The sequence below is a fragment of the Thrips palmi genome, unplaced genomic scaffold, assembly GCF_012932325.1.
Source record: "Thrips palmi isolate BJ-2018 unplaced genomic scaffold, TpBJ-2018v1 HiC_scaffold_8, whole genome shotgun sequence".
NCBI classification, from domain to species: Eukaryota; Metazoa; Arthropoda; class Insecta; order Thysanoptera; family Thripidae; genus Thrips; species Thrips palmi.
In genome coordinates, this window is record NW_023144635.1 from 3,095,967 (window position 1) to 3,109,293 (window position 13,327).

Consider the following 13,327-nt stretch of genomic DNA (forward strand, 5'->3'; position numbering starts at 1 on the left):
GTACACATCGTCAGCACGTGCGTGCGTTGGGACGTTAAAAATGTTTTACTGTCCCTTTGTTATTGTTTTCCAAGTGAACTTGTAATGAAAAGTCTAGAATGAAATGGCCGAGCTGAGAATTAACCACGTGGCTTTTGGTCTGACAGCGCGTAGCAGTCCTGTTGTGTGGACTGTAAGACACAACGTGTCGCCTGTTGAGGGTAGAGCCTTAGTTACCTCGTATTTAGGGTTCCATTGAGGGGTGGCAGAGGTTGGCGACCCGGACTCTGGCCTTGCCTCGGAGGTAGGGGGAGAGGGTTGCCCCTCTCTAGGGCCCTAGGGCTCCACCTACACAGACTGCGGCCATAAACAAGGCCCGACATGAGTGCGAGAGAGGCAGAACGACGGAAACTACCCCCGGCATCACTCTGCCTGCGGTCCAGCGGAGCGCCCGCGGAGCTACAACCGTATCACGAAGAAAACGAAGAAGTCGCAGCTGTGCCCAAGACAAGGGGACGAAGCAGGCGGGCACCGGACCCGTTAGTACTCAAAGAGACTGTATTGGGGCGGAGGTCTGCAATCCCTCCCGAGGGATGTATACCTCCCCCTGACTGGTCATACTGCGAGTGGGAGCTTCGAGCCGCTTGAGTTTCGTCTCCGCCGGTATGAAGTGTCACCCTAGTAAGGACGACCACGTCTCGTTTTGCAGTGCAGGCGAGCTTGTGTCGGGCCCGAAACGGCATACGATCATGTGTGGTCTAGCCCGTAATGGTAATCGGGGTAGGCCGTGCCGGCAGACGTCGCAGTCGCCCGGTTGCCTACCCGGAGGCCCGCCGGGCGCTCGTCAGCGCGACGTGCACTCGCCCGACCATGGTCGGTCGGGCATAATGTAACGGGCAGTTGTGGCTTGTTTGGGCAGTTCTTAATCTCAATTTGGCAGTTGTTACCGAAAAAATGGGCAGTTGTCTCGAGGCCAAATTTGGCGAAGTTAGGGTAAGGAAATGTGGCAGAACACAGGTTTTGTGGGAAATGACGGAGTGTGTGAGCAGGGGGTCGGGGCAACAAACACTGTTTTCTTTTTTTTTTTTTAAATTATTTTGGAGCAACTTAGACTTTTATTTCTGCACAAAAAGTACAACTCTTCTCTTATAAACACCACCCAGTCCACGTCTAACCTTTGATTTAATTTTAACCCACATTGTTTCACAAGTACTATTCTAGAGTCTTTAGGACTGAAATTTTGGAGGATTCGACACAGCTTCCAAATCAACTTTACAACAGACACACACAATGAGAATATGGCGGGGAATGCCCTGCCGTGAAGCACCAGTGTGTAGACCGCCTGGCCCGGCGAGCCTGGCCCTTTCACGTTCTCGCTCACACAGCCTTTCGAGTAACCATCACAATTAATTGACACGCACATACATACAGACACACGCGCGCGCACACTCAGCCACCCTGCCGACAGATTCCGAAAGTCGTTTTCGTCGCTCTGTCTCTCTCGCATTCGGGGCTTCGCCCGTACAGGTGCGAGAGAGACAGAGCGGCGTCCTGGCGTTGGCCGCGGTTCGCCGCGGTCGCCGTTCACCGCGAGTGCGTGGGCCTGAGGACGAACAGCACGGCCGTGAGGAAGATGGCGATCCAGGCGATGGTGGACAGGAAGCCGTAGACGACGTCGGGGTGCGCGGGGCCGGGACTCCATCCGCGCGCCATCATGTAGCGCAGCGAGGTGGTGGCGAGCGTGAGCGGCAGCGCCCAGCCCATGCGCCGCAGCCAGGGGTGCATGCCCTCGATGGGCCACATCATGCCGCTCAGCACGATGAAGGGGAAGAAGGAGCCCAGCGCCACGAACGTGGCGTCCCGGTCCGAGTTGGTCAGGCTGGACACCAGCATGCCTGCGAGGGAAACAAGGGGAGGCTTGCCATAGGCACCATTTTTCTGAAGCTGCGGGTTGGCGATTGCAGAGGAAATCTCCTCGCTTACCCAGACACATGCCGCAGAAACCTTGCAGCATGCACAGGAGCACCACCCAGAAGATGGGGCCGTCGTTGGTGACCTGCAGGATCTCCAGGAAGCCGACGAGCACGATGATGGTCTGCAGGATCATCATGCCGGTCTGGATGACGATGTGCGACCACATCACCTCCCTCATCGTCACGCCTGCCAACCAAGGAAAACAAAATGAGCGTCGCCTGTCGCTCCTCGAGGCCCCCAAGCGCGACGGCGGCGGCCGTCCTTTCTTCCAGTGGCGTTACCCATGACAAGGCTCCTCTCCAGCAGGCCCTCGTTCTTCTCGGACAGGATGGCGCCGACGGCGGAGGCCACCGACATGAAGAAGACGAGCCTGCGGGGAAGACGGGCGAGGTAAGCGACGAAGCGACCAGGTAGGCGCGGCAGGCTGGCGCGGCCAAAAGCCAAAGGTACTCACGTCAGGGTGCACCCCGGCGCCGAGAAGTCCAAGAACTCGGTGCTGAAGAGGCCGTAGACGGGGGTCTCGAACTGGAGCAAGGCGGGCAGGACGTCAAGATGTGCGCACACTCAACAACGCTCGCGCTTTCGGATACTCACCCGCACTGGGATCCCCGCCACGGCAGGGTTGAAGTCGCAGTGGGACAGCATCTGCTGCAGCAAGTCCACCGTGCCGTACGACATGTCGGTCTGCATGAGCGTCGTGATGTACGAGTCTGAAACGAGGGGCGCGTTAGACTTGCCCTTACCCTGAACTCACTGCCACCTCCACCCTCCTCCACTCACTCGAGTTGTCCAGCCAGACGTTGACCTCGGAGCCCAGGAGGGTCTCGTTGGAGGCGTGCTGGCCGTCGTTGATGCGGGCGAAGATGTTGTCGGTGAAGTTGGCCGGGAAGTGCAGCGCGGCCCAGGCCTTCCCCCGCTCCACCGCACCCTTGGCGCTGACCAGCGAGTCGAACATGAGCTGCCGCGAGGAAACATTGTTAAAAACCGCCGCGCCCTCGGCCGCGCCCTTTCTGCGAACACTTGCCTTGGTGTACTTACAGTGTCGAACTCCATGCGCTGCAGCATGTTGATGTACCGACACGACAGCAGGCTGGGGTTGCTGCAGTTGAACGTGTCCACCGAGTCCAGCCCCGGCGCCCCGCAGAGGCCCTCGTCGTTGGCCACGGCCAGCTTGAGCCCCTTGGGGTCGCGGCCACCGTCAGCCCGAACAGCATGCACTGCACCACGGGCAGCAGCGTCAAGAAGCACACCATCCTGGAACGCGGGGCATGGCATGGCAGGCCTGAGTGTGCTTTGTCCGCTTTGTCGTCCAGCAAGTGAGGCGTTGAGGTACTCACGGCACGTTGCGCCGCATCCACAGCACGTGCTTCCAGAGCAAGCAGGCCATGCGCGTCGCCGAGCTCGTCGCCTTCCTGGCGGTGCCGGAGCCTTTCCGGCCGAAGGGCAGGGGTGCCAGCGGCAGGGGCAGCTGCGACGGGGACGCCGACTTCCGCCGTCGCACCGGCAGCGCTGTGAGAGGCGGTGGTGACACGGACTGTGTCGGACAGGCAGTTCCCGTAGTGTAGTGGTTATCACGTCTGCTCAACACGCAGAGGGTCTCCAGTTCGAACCTGGTCGGGAACGGACTTGTCCCACCGTTCCGCCACGACTTGCGCACGGGTCCTACCTGCTCGGTGATGGTGGGCACGAGCACGCTGCGCGCGCTGCGGTCCTGCGCCTCGCCCTGCTCCTCCTGCGCCAGCGCGGCGTCCGCGTCGTCCCGCCGCGAGTTCCTGTTGTTCCTAGTCTGCAGGACGCTGAGCCTCAGGAACACGTCCTCCATGTTGCTGCAGTGGTAGCGCTCCAGGAGGCGGTCGGGGGCGTCCTCGGCCAGCAGCACGCCCTCCCGCATCAGCCCCAGCGTGTTGGCCTGCCGCGCCTCCTCGATGTAGTGCGTCGTGATGATGACCGTGGTGCTGCCGTCCGCCGTGATGTCCATCAGGTGGCCCCATATCCTGCGGCATCAAAAGTGACGTTCCAGAGGAGAACAAACTTGACTCGAAACTTGACGAGACCGGCGGGGCGCGAGGCCGCGGGCCCCGCAAAATGCGGATAGACAACTGGCGGCTCACCTCTGCCGCAGCAAGGGGTCCACGCCGACGGTGGGCTCGTCCAGGATGAGCAGTGGGGGCTGGTGCAGCAGCGCCACGGCGAAGGACACCCGCCTCTGCTGGCCGCCGCTGCAACACCGAGACACGCAGCATGCCGTCAGTCCGGAGGTCGGTGCGTGCTGCTTTCATGTTGTCACGCTGTCATTAGGACAGGACTGCCCTTCGCCGCGTGCTTCAAAAAGCAGTGCGGGGCAAAGCCAAGGCAAAGCGACGCTGGGAGCCAGACGGCTGTGCCTGCCTGCCAGCCATGGAGCCACACGGCGGCCCCTTCGTTCGGACAGGCCAGCACGCCGCTGCACTTCTGCGCTTTCGCACCTGAGCTGGCCGATGACGCAGTGCGCGGGGGGCAGGTCGAGGAACTTGATCAAGGACGCCGTCCTCAGGGCCAGCTCCTCCTTGGGGATCCCCGAGAGCCAGCCGAAGTAGCGAAACGTCTCGCCGATGGTGAAGCCGATGTACAGCGCCAGCTCCTGTGGGAGACGACGGCGTTCATTGGGGCACGGTGGATGTATGGGTATCGGTCAACTGGAAGTCCGCCGCCGAGTCCACCGCCGTCATCGTCGGTGGAGCGAGGCGGGGCGGGGCCTCTCACCTGCGGCATGTACCCCACCGCGGCGCCGGGGACCCCCGAGCCGGGCGCCCCGGGAGTGCGGCCGAGGGTGCGCACCTCGCCGCTGGTGAGCTTGTCCTGGCCGACGATGGACTTGAGCATGGTGGTCTTGCCGCAGCCGCTCGCGCCCAGGAGGCCGTATCTGCAACAAAGGGAACGAGTCCGACAGGGTTCGACGCGGCGCGGTGGCGGTGCAGTCCCACGGCGCTGGCCACGCACATGCAGATCATGAGCACGCAGAGCGCTCTGTCCCTCTCGCGCCCCTCCGGAACGCCCCGTGAGTGCGAGAAGGACAGAGCGGCTCCATTGTGGCGTCGGCCATTCAAAGGACTCAAAGGCAAGGCGGGCGGGCCGCGCTGCCGCGCCAACGGAACGCCAATCCCGAAACGGTTCCTCCTTCAAGCACTGCGTCACTTACATGGTGCCGCGGCGCACCGTCATGTCCAGCCCCTGGATCACCTGGTTGTTGACCGTCTTCCGGAACAGGGACTTGCTGCGGTACACCTTGTAGGCCTTGCGCACCAGCACGGCGGCGTCCTCGTTATCCATGCCCTGGAGGCCCTCCAGGCGGCCGCTCAGGTCGGCCGCCATCACGGCCTGGGTGGGCGCCATGCCCGTCTGGAAGGGATCCTGGAAGGGATCCTGGAAGCACAGATTGCATGTCAGGTCTGGTGGAGGTCAGGTTCGGCTGGGGCGTTCCAAGGGGTGGCGTGCGCGAGGCTGCCCCGCCCCGTCCCGCTACTCGGGGACAATTTGGCCCGCGTGGTACCATTCCCGACCATTCCCGGCACTTGCATGACAGAGCGTCGCCGGGTCAAGTCATCCGTTTATTTACCCGCCGTCCCGGACAGTGAGGACTCCGGGGACTCCAGGCACTCCGGGGACTTGAGGGAGTGCCTCCGCGTACTGTTTGCTTTGTCTTCGTCAGCGCGACGCACGGCCAGCACGACGAACAGTCCAACAGTTCAACGCCCGGCGGCGCAGTCCCTCCCGCGCCGCCGCGTCCGACATCGCCAACCGGACCCACGGCGACGGCCGCCCCACCCGGAGACTGACGCTGACGCGCCACCCACGAGAGTCGAGCCCTTCTTCGAACCCTGGGCCAACCGCTGCTGGGCCCAGGACCCGCGCCCCGATCGGACTGCGTGGCGCGGTGGGGCGCGAGATGAGCCCCCGAATCAATCAGCCGTTGCGACACGCCGCTTGGCGTGGCTTTGCGTCAGCGAGGCGCTACACTGCATGCACCGCGGCACGGCAGCAGCCTCATTTTTGCAATCCTTTATAGTATCTCGTTTTATATCTCGCGGGACGGCTGAATTCGCAACAAAGCACGCCTGTGTGCGTGAGTGTCTGCGAGGAAGAGAGAGAGAGAGTGAGAGTGTTTACAGAGCGGCGGGCCGGAGCAAGGTGTTTGTTCCAGTTTCCGTTGCGCCACTGGAATGGAACGCTGTAGCCGCGCCGCTGCTGGGCACTGCTGAGGCTGCTGGGGCTCCGGTAAGTAGTAGTGGCGTCTGGGCAGGCAGGGCAGGCGGGCCGCGGGCAGGCAGGGCGGATGTAGGCTGGCGGGCTGGCGGCAGCACCGCGGAGCCTTGGCGGTGCCACGGGCCGTCTTGTCCTGCGCGGGGCGGCGCGGGGTCCGCAGCCCGATTCCGCTGCCCGCGCTCGTCGCTCTGTCTCTCTCGCACTCTCGGAGTCTGCCGCGGGGGGCGAGCGAGACAGCGCGACAAGTGCGGTGCTGGCCGGACTGGCCGCCCGAGACTGCTGGCCGCCAGCCCGGCTAGGCCGTGCCACACCGCCCCGCGGTACTTCCCCGCCGAAAGGTCGGCGCTGCGGCGCTGCACCGCTACGCGGCTACGCGTTACGTCTCGGCGCGGCACTGCGTACTTGGCCCGTGCGTGGGCGGCGTGCTGGGCGCGCCGTCCGCCTAGCGTCGTGGCACGACATACAGCGGCCCTCCAGCCACTCCAGCCTCCAGCAGCCCAAGTGGGTCGTGCTGGTCGTGCGGAGTCCTCCAGCCCCTGGTCCCTGGTAGTCCCTGGGCGGGGGCGTGCTGCAGAGCAGCTGGAGCCGCCTTGGCGCCGCGGCACGCCACGCCACGCCACGCCACGCCACGCCACGCCACGCCGGAACTGGAAACGAGCGGGGCCCGTCCAGTGCGGCGCGGCGGGGCGGGCGGGGCGCTGTTACCGCGGTTACCTCATCTCGGCGGCGTCGTGAGGCCGGCGAGGCGCGAGCAGCAGGGCCCGCGAGCAGAGCCTAGCCGGAGGGGAAGGGGGGGGCCGGCACACATCCAGTCTCTAGGTCATCGCCGCCAGCCCAATAAGTGGCTCAAACTGCTCTAAACGGCTCCGCGTGTGAGCAGAGAACTCATCCAATTCCGAACAGTTGTCGCCGTCTCTTTCGCACCCACACGGAGGGTCCCTCTCTGTCCGGGACGATCGGTATTGCTGAGGCTGAGAGCGAGTGAGAGGGGGGAGACGCTGGCGGACGTGATGCCCTAAAGCCTTTCGCTCTCGGCCCTCGATCGCCTGTCTCGCGTAAAGTCCTACAGTGGTTAGTCTCGCGATCCTGGCGCTTCCCCCACCCGCCGCTCCTCCACCACACTGTCCACCAGGTTCTTGTTCTTCCTTTTCCGCTTGCGGTGGATATGGATGTCGATGCGGGTGTGGGCGTACGAGACTCAATGAGCCCAACCAGAATCGGTTTGGCGGCTGCAGAGCGCTGGTCATTCCCTCCTGGCAGCGCCGCGACATTCTGCTGGGCTTGACGCCAAGCTTGACGCCAAGCTTGACGCCCTCACCGGGCGCACCGACAGCACACACCGGCATCCGGTGCGAGTCGCCGTCGTGTCGGCAAATACTTGGCGCCAGTGGCGGACCCAGATGCGGCGTTTTGGGGGAGGGGCAAAGTACTCGCACTTTTTTCCTACTCACGCGGGGGCAAAGTATGGCTTTTTGCCTGCCTTTCAGGCGGCTGCCTAGGTGCCGGGGAGGGGGGGGGGGCGTTGTCCCTCTCTGTATCCGCGTCTGCTTGCCACTTGGCAGGCACCACACACCGGCAGACGGCGGCGGCGGACGGCCCGAACAAGTCCGACTCACTGGTCAAACGGGCTCGTGTACTCTAGTATACAGCTCTATTGGTCAGCGTGGGGAACTTTGAACTTTAACTAACTTGACTCGCTTTAATTAATTTTGGGCCGACTATGAACGCTTAAAACCCGTGGAAATAAATTGCGGGTTCCTCTCGAGTTGGCCAGTGCCGGAGACCTGCACTGCACGGTTCGCCAGAGCCAGAGACTGGCCAGAGACCTCAACGCAAGGCGGGCCGAGAACTAGGACTTCTAGCCGCGCGACGGGGCGACGGGGCGACGGGGCGACGGACATGAGACACATGCCCTCGTCGTTTGGCAACTTTGACAAGTGTGCGCGGGGACGTGTGGACGAGGCGGCGGGCCTCAGCTCAGCGCGGCCGGCCGCTCTGCTGGGTTGGGACACGAGGTGGACTCTCGACAAACATCCGCGGCGCTTGGCTGTGGACGCTTGTGGGCACTGCTTGTGGGCGCCCCGGGGCGCCGCGGCACTCGAGCAGGTACCGGGTACCGTCATCGTCAGCGTCGTGCGCACGCAGTGCCACGCAGTGCCACGCACGCATGCACCTTCCCGTTCAAGCGAACAAGAAATGTGCGCGGATTCGGCATTTTCGGCGTGCTTCCAGTGCAGGCCCTGTCCGTTGCGGGCTGGGCTGCACTCAGTAAGTACCGCCTGGAACCTAGGGCGCACGGCTCCGGGCTCCTGGCTCCGGGCCTCGCCGCGGGCGTAGAGACAGCCTCCAGCCGCCTCCAGCGCACAGTGGGCCAGAAGACCGGTGGAGCGGCCAAAATTCTAGACGCGTTTTGAGGTCCAGAGTCGCTAATTATGACTCGAATAGAACGTGTGACCCCACCAATGGATTGCTCTCCGAACGAGCAATCCATTGGTGGGGTCACACGGTCGGTTGGTGTCAACGCGTCTCGAATTTTGGCCGCTCCACCGGTCTTCTGGCCCACTGTGCAGCGGTCGTGTGGCCACTCGGCCAGTGCGATGGTCTCGTTCCGGGATCGGTCATCGGGCCGCGGCTGGAGCGGGCTGGACCAACAGTGGGCCGACCGGGCAGACCGCATAACCAAAAGGCGCGGCGTGGCGCGGCGCGGCACGGCACGGCGGTTACGGCGACGACGCACCGCACCGCGCCGCGCACGGCCAAGGTTAGGCCCCGCTAGCCCGCGGGGTACTGCGGGGGGGCCTCCGCGACGACGGCGACAAAAGGGAGCACGAACAAAGGGGTCTTTGTGAGCGGCGCGCGGATTGATTCATCATTGTCACACCTTTTAGGCGCTGCGGCGTTGCGGTGACGAGCTTCATCGCCTCGCCGTGTTTTTCAGGCCGGCCGCGCCGAGCCAAACGGACTTCCCATTCAGACTCACCGGCCCGCAGGCCCGGCAGGCCCGCCAGGCCCGCCAGGCCGTCGTCGAACCGAAATAATGATCAGTCGAGGCTACCGATGTCAATCCGCGGTGTCAATCCAGCCACGTCCGCGTCGTCCGCGTCGTCGCCCCGCGCGCGGAAGAGCGCAGGCCCGTCATCACCTTGACGCCGCACGCCTTTGGCAAGCCGCCCCTACACGCGCGCGGCCACGTACGCACGCGCGTGCATGCGCAGACACACAAACACACGCACGCACACACACACACAAACACACGCACGCACGCTTTTGTGTGTGAGTGTAACCGCACGCTCACTTATGGGCATGGACACATTGGGAAGAGAGTTGTAAGTCCGTTGAGGACAAGCGCGCGCTGCTTGACTAGCTCGGCGTCGCGGCGGCGCTTGCGCTTGGACTTCCCCTCGCTGGCGCCTTCCGTCAAGCCTTCCGGGGTGCCGAATCAAACAGTGGCGAGGTTCGTCAACGACAGCAACGCGTCGGCAGAGCGGGCCGTTTTTATTCGTCATGTATTCATTACCGAAGTCACTCGACACTCGCAGACACGTCACCATCCTTGCGGCCTTTGTCACCACCAGCCATAGCCTTCAACCCGCTGCGACAATAGATTTTTAGCGCCGAATAAATTGGGATTCCGGGGATTAAAAAGCGGCGAGCAATCTCGCACCTGCGGCACGCCATGAAGGCTAGGAAGATGGCGGAGCGCCTGGCTAGTTAGAGTCCCTTTCCTAGAGTCCTCGGTCTCAGAATCCTTAAGACCTAGATTCCTATTCCTAGAGCTGAGGGTCCTAAGGTCCTACCAGAGTCCTAGGGTCCTAAGGTCCTAGGGTCCTAGAGGCCTAGAGTCCTAGAGTAGCAAGCAGCACGGCGCCGTCGCGGTGCTCGTGCACTCGGCACTGGCGGCGGCCGGCGAGAGGAGGGTCATTGTGGAGGGGCGGGAGGCTCGGCCGCTCGGCCGGTGGGCTGGCCCGGTGGGTTGACCCGCGGGGCTGCGGCTGCAGCTGCCGCGGCCCCGCGGAACTGCTCCCTGACGCCGCGTGCAGCCTGGTGCAGCCTGGCGCAGCGCAGCCCGGGCCGCTGGAGAATGACTGCCGGAGCGGACCTGGACCGCCTGGAGGCTAAACAAGCGAACGGCAAACGGCCGCTTGATGCCGCGGGCCAGACTCATTACACCGTCACGCACACGTGCAGTGTGGCGGCGTGCCCTGATAGCTGCATCGGGCAGCCGGGCCTTGGTGCACGTGCAAAGGCCGGCGTCGGCGGCCAAGACGCGTTTTGAGCTCCAGAGTCGCTTAATGGGACTCTAACCGAGCGTGTGACCCCACCAATGGATTGCTCTCCTTACGAGGAATCTATTGGTGGGGTCACAAGCTCGGTTCGAGTCCTGTTCAGCGAGCTCAAAACGCATGTATAGAGTTTTGGCCGTCTCCACCGGTCTTCTGGGCCACTGTGCGGTGTCCGAACGCATCTCGGTCTATCAGGCCGATCGGGTGCGATCGGGGCATTGGCACCTTTCCCCTCCCCGGCTGGCGAGGCGTTCCCGCGCGTTCCCGCGCCGTTCCCGCTGTTCCGGTCCGGCGTTACACACTGCGTTACATGGCGTTACGTCATCGCTGTGCTCTGCGCCGCTCTGCGCCGCTCTGCGCTCTGCCTGGCTCTGGCCGCGCAGCGCGGGGCGGGCGGGGCGCATACGGCAGGAGGGAGATGAGGGGAGGGGGGCGCAAAGGCGGTCAACGCCGCGGCGGGGCGGGGCGGGGCGGGGCGCGGTGGTGCATCGCGGTGGTACGGCACGCCGCGGGTGCCGCTGAACCACAACCACGCCGTCGTCACGTCGTCACCGAGCCCTGGCCGTCGCGTGGACCCTTCAAAAGTCGTCGCACCCCGGCAGCAGCGAAACGGGTCGAGTATCGATTCATCGATTTCGGCCCCGGGGTGTGCGTGCGTGCCGCCATGCCGCGCTCCTCGCCGTCCTCGTCGTCTCTGATGGCCGATAACCGGGCCGGGGAGCTTGGCGGCAACCGCGGCCGCTATCATCGCCGCCGAGCGATGTGTCTGCCACCCTTCCGATGATCGGCCCGGGGCTGTTTAGCCATGGCTGTCGCGTTGTCCGCGGCCGGGCCTCCCGGATCGAGTCCGCACCGGTGGCAGCGTGGCACCCATTCACCATGTAGGCACCCAGTCGCACCCAGGCAGCACGCTGTCACACAGTCTGCCGGGCTTTACAGTGCGGTGGCTCTGGCGGCGCGGCTCCAGCTTCCCTGCACTTCCGTGCAGCGCCGACCGCGGAGCGCGGAGTGTCGCGGTAGCCCCGCGACCGCAGGCGGGGCCGGGGGGCTCACGAAGACGTCAACAAGTGTACGATGCCGGACAGGCAACCTGTGCAGCCCGCGGCCCGAGCCTCAGGGGATGCTGGGCAGGGATGCGTCACGCTGATTCTCAACAGCGATTTCGTCGCTTTGTCTCTCTTGCACTCGTGGGGTGTACCATGGCGGTGTGAGAGAGACACAGAGATTGCTTGGAATCGGAATCGGACTGTCGACGGCCGCCGGGTGGCGTTACGTGAGTGGACGGGACACTGCCTACTGCTCCGCTGCTGTGCTACGATAAATTACCGGTACGCATCTTGCCTCCCGACGCGGCGACCTCGCCTCGCTTTCCCTCTCTATCCAGACCCAAAGACCCACGCTGGACTTGATGCAGGCCGAGGCCTGGCCACGGCCTGGCCGTCCAGACCCAAAGACCCACGCTGGACTCCACCCAGGCCGCGGCCTAGCCTCCACGCCCCGCCGCACCGACCAACTACCGACTAGGACCGTCCTGGAGTCCCGGAGTCCTGGAGTCGCCGAGTCCCCGGCAATCGAAACAGGTTTCGTTTTCGGGAGGCGCGCGGCGCGACCAGACCAGCGTGCCAGACGAGACTATATCCCATCCGTATAAAAAGGTCAATTGGAAAAAGCACAAACAGACGGAATTTGCGGCGTTGCTGCGGCCTGGCCTCTGACGCACCACGCAAAGACCGTTCCTCAAGTGCGCGACGAAGGTGGTCCGCGGCGCGCTGAGCGCACGCCGGCGCACGCAGGTGCGAAAAGGCACCAAAGCTATTCGTCACCTCGCCATGGACCCGCGATTGCGAAGGACTCGCGCACACACGCACACACACGCACACGGCGTGGCGGCTCGGTTACGCTTGCACGACTCCGTGGCCGTTGAGCTGAATACTGGACTGTAAGGCACACACACATCCCCGCGGATGGGCGCCAGTGCCTCCTTCGCCTTGGGAGTAACGTTTCGCAAGGCGGAGCTGAGCTCGCGGTGTTGAGACTGAGAATGGGTGTGGAGTCGTTATTTGTCCTTTGACCGCCGCGCCGCCGTGCGCCGCCGTGCGGCCGTGCCTCGGCGCGCGTCACGCCAGGCCTGGGCGAGCCTGGGCCCCAGTCTGTCAATTAGAGGCTGCAAACCGCAGCCAGGCAAAACGCTAGCGCGGCCCGGCACGGCTAGAGGCACGGCTAGAGGCACGGCTAGAGGCACGGCTAGACCGTGAGCGGGGGCGACGGCGGCGGCCTGCAGACGCCGCGGGACCACGTTCGGCGCGGTGCTGCGCGGTGCTCATCGGTCCGGCGAGCACGTCTCCGTCGACGCGCCGCGCGCCGCCAGCCGGGAAGACCGCGACCGTCCCGTCCCCTCATGCACTGACCCTATTCCCAACCAGCGCGCGCGGCACGCTCGCACGCATGGCAAGCACGCGGCGGCGTGGCGCGGCGCGTGCACTTACCTGCTTCACGGTAATCCAATCATAGCCGCAGGTTGCTGCAGGTTCCCGCAGCCGCGTCGTCTGCTACTTCCACTTCCGCGAACGGGGAGCAACGTAACGCGGAGGCACGGCAAAGGCTGCCACTGTCTGCCTCTCAGACCGACACGCGCGGGCAGACCATGCTCGTTTCGTCCGTCTCCTCCTTGCTGCAGGGCGGCCGCTACAACACCATGCTCCTGGTCCTCGCCAGGGTCCTCGCGGGCCGGGACGGTCGGAGCGCTCCAGAGATTGGGCTGACAGACAGGCGGGCTAGCAGGCAGGCGGGCACGCGGCGCGGCGGCCAGAGCGGGAATGCCAAGTGCCTGTCAGTCTGCTGGGCCGGCA

At 64.3% G+C, this 13,327-nt stretch overlaps 1 protein-coding gene and 1 non-coding gene across 2 annotated transcripts; one reads left to right on the top strand and one right to left on the bottom strand.

The window, feature by feature from the left end:
* Positions 1-1,051: 1,051 nt before the first annotated feature.
* LOC117653737 (ABC transporter G family member 20-like) lies at positions 1,052-13,286 on the bottom strand. The gene is given in 15 exon segments (XM_034399599.1): positions 1,052-1,874; positions 1,963-2,139; positions 2,235-2,323; positions 2,408-2,478; positions 2,548-2,663; positions 2,734-2,911; positions 2,992-3,149; positions 3,152-3,207; positions 3,291-3,487; positions 3,620-3,947; positions 4,065-4,172; positions 4,419-4,573; positions 4,696-4,855; positions 5,132-5,355; positions 12,965-13,286. Coding segments are annotated over 14 exon segments (2,298 nt in total). The 5' UTR covers positions 5,326-5,355; positions 12,965-13,286; the 3' UTR covers positions 1,052-1,563.
* On the top strand, positions 3,504-3,576 carry Trnav-aac. Its single transcript has one exon. It is a non-coding gene; the product is annotated as a tRNA-Val (tRNA).
* Positions 13,287-13,327: the final 41 nt, after the last annotated feature.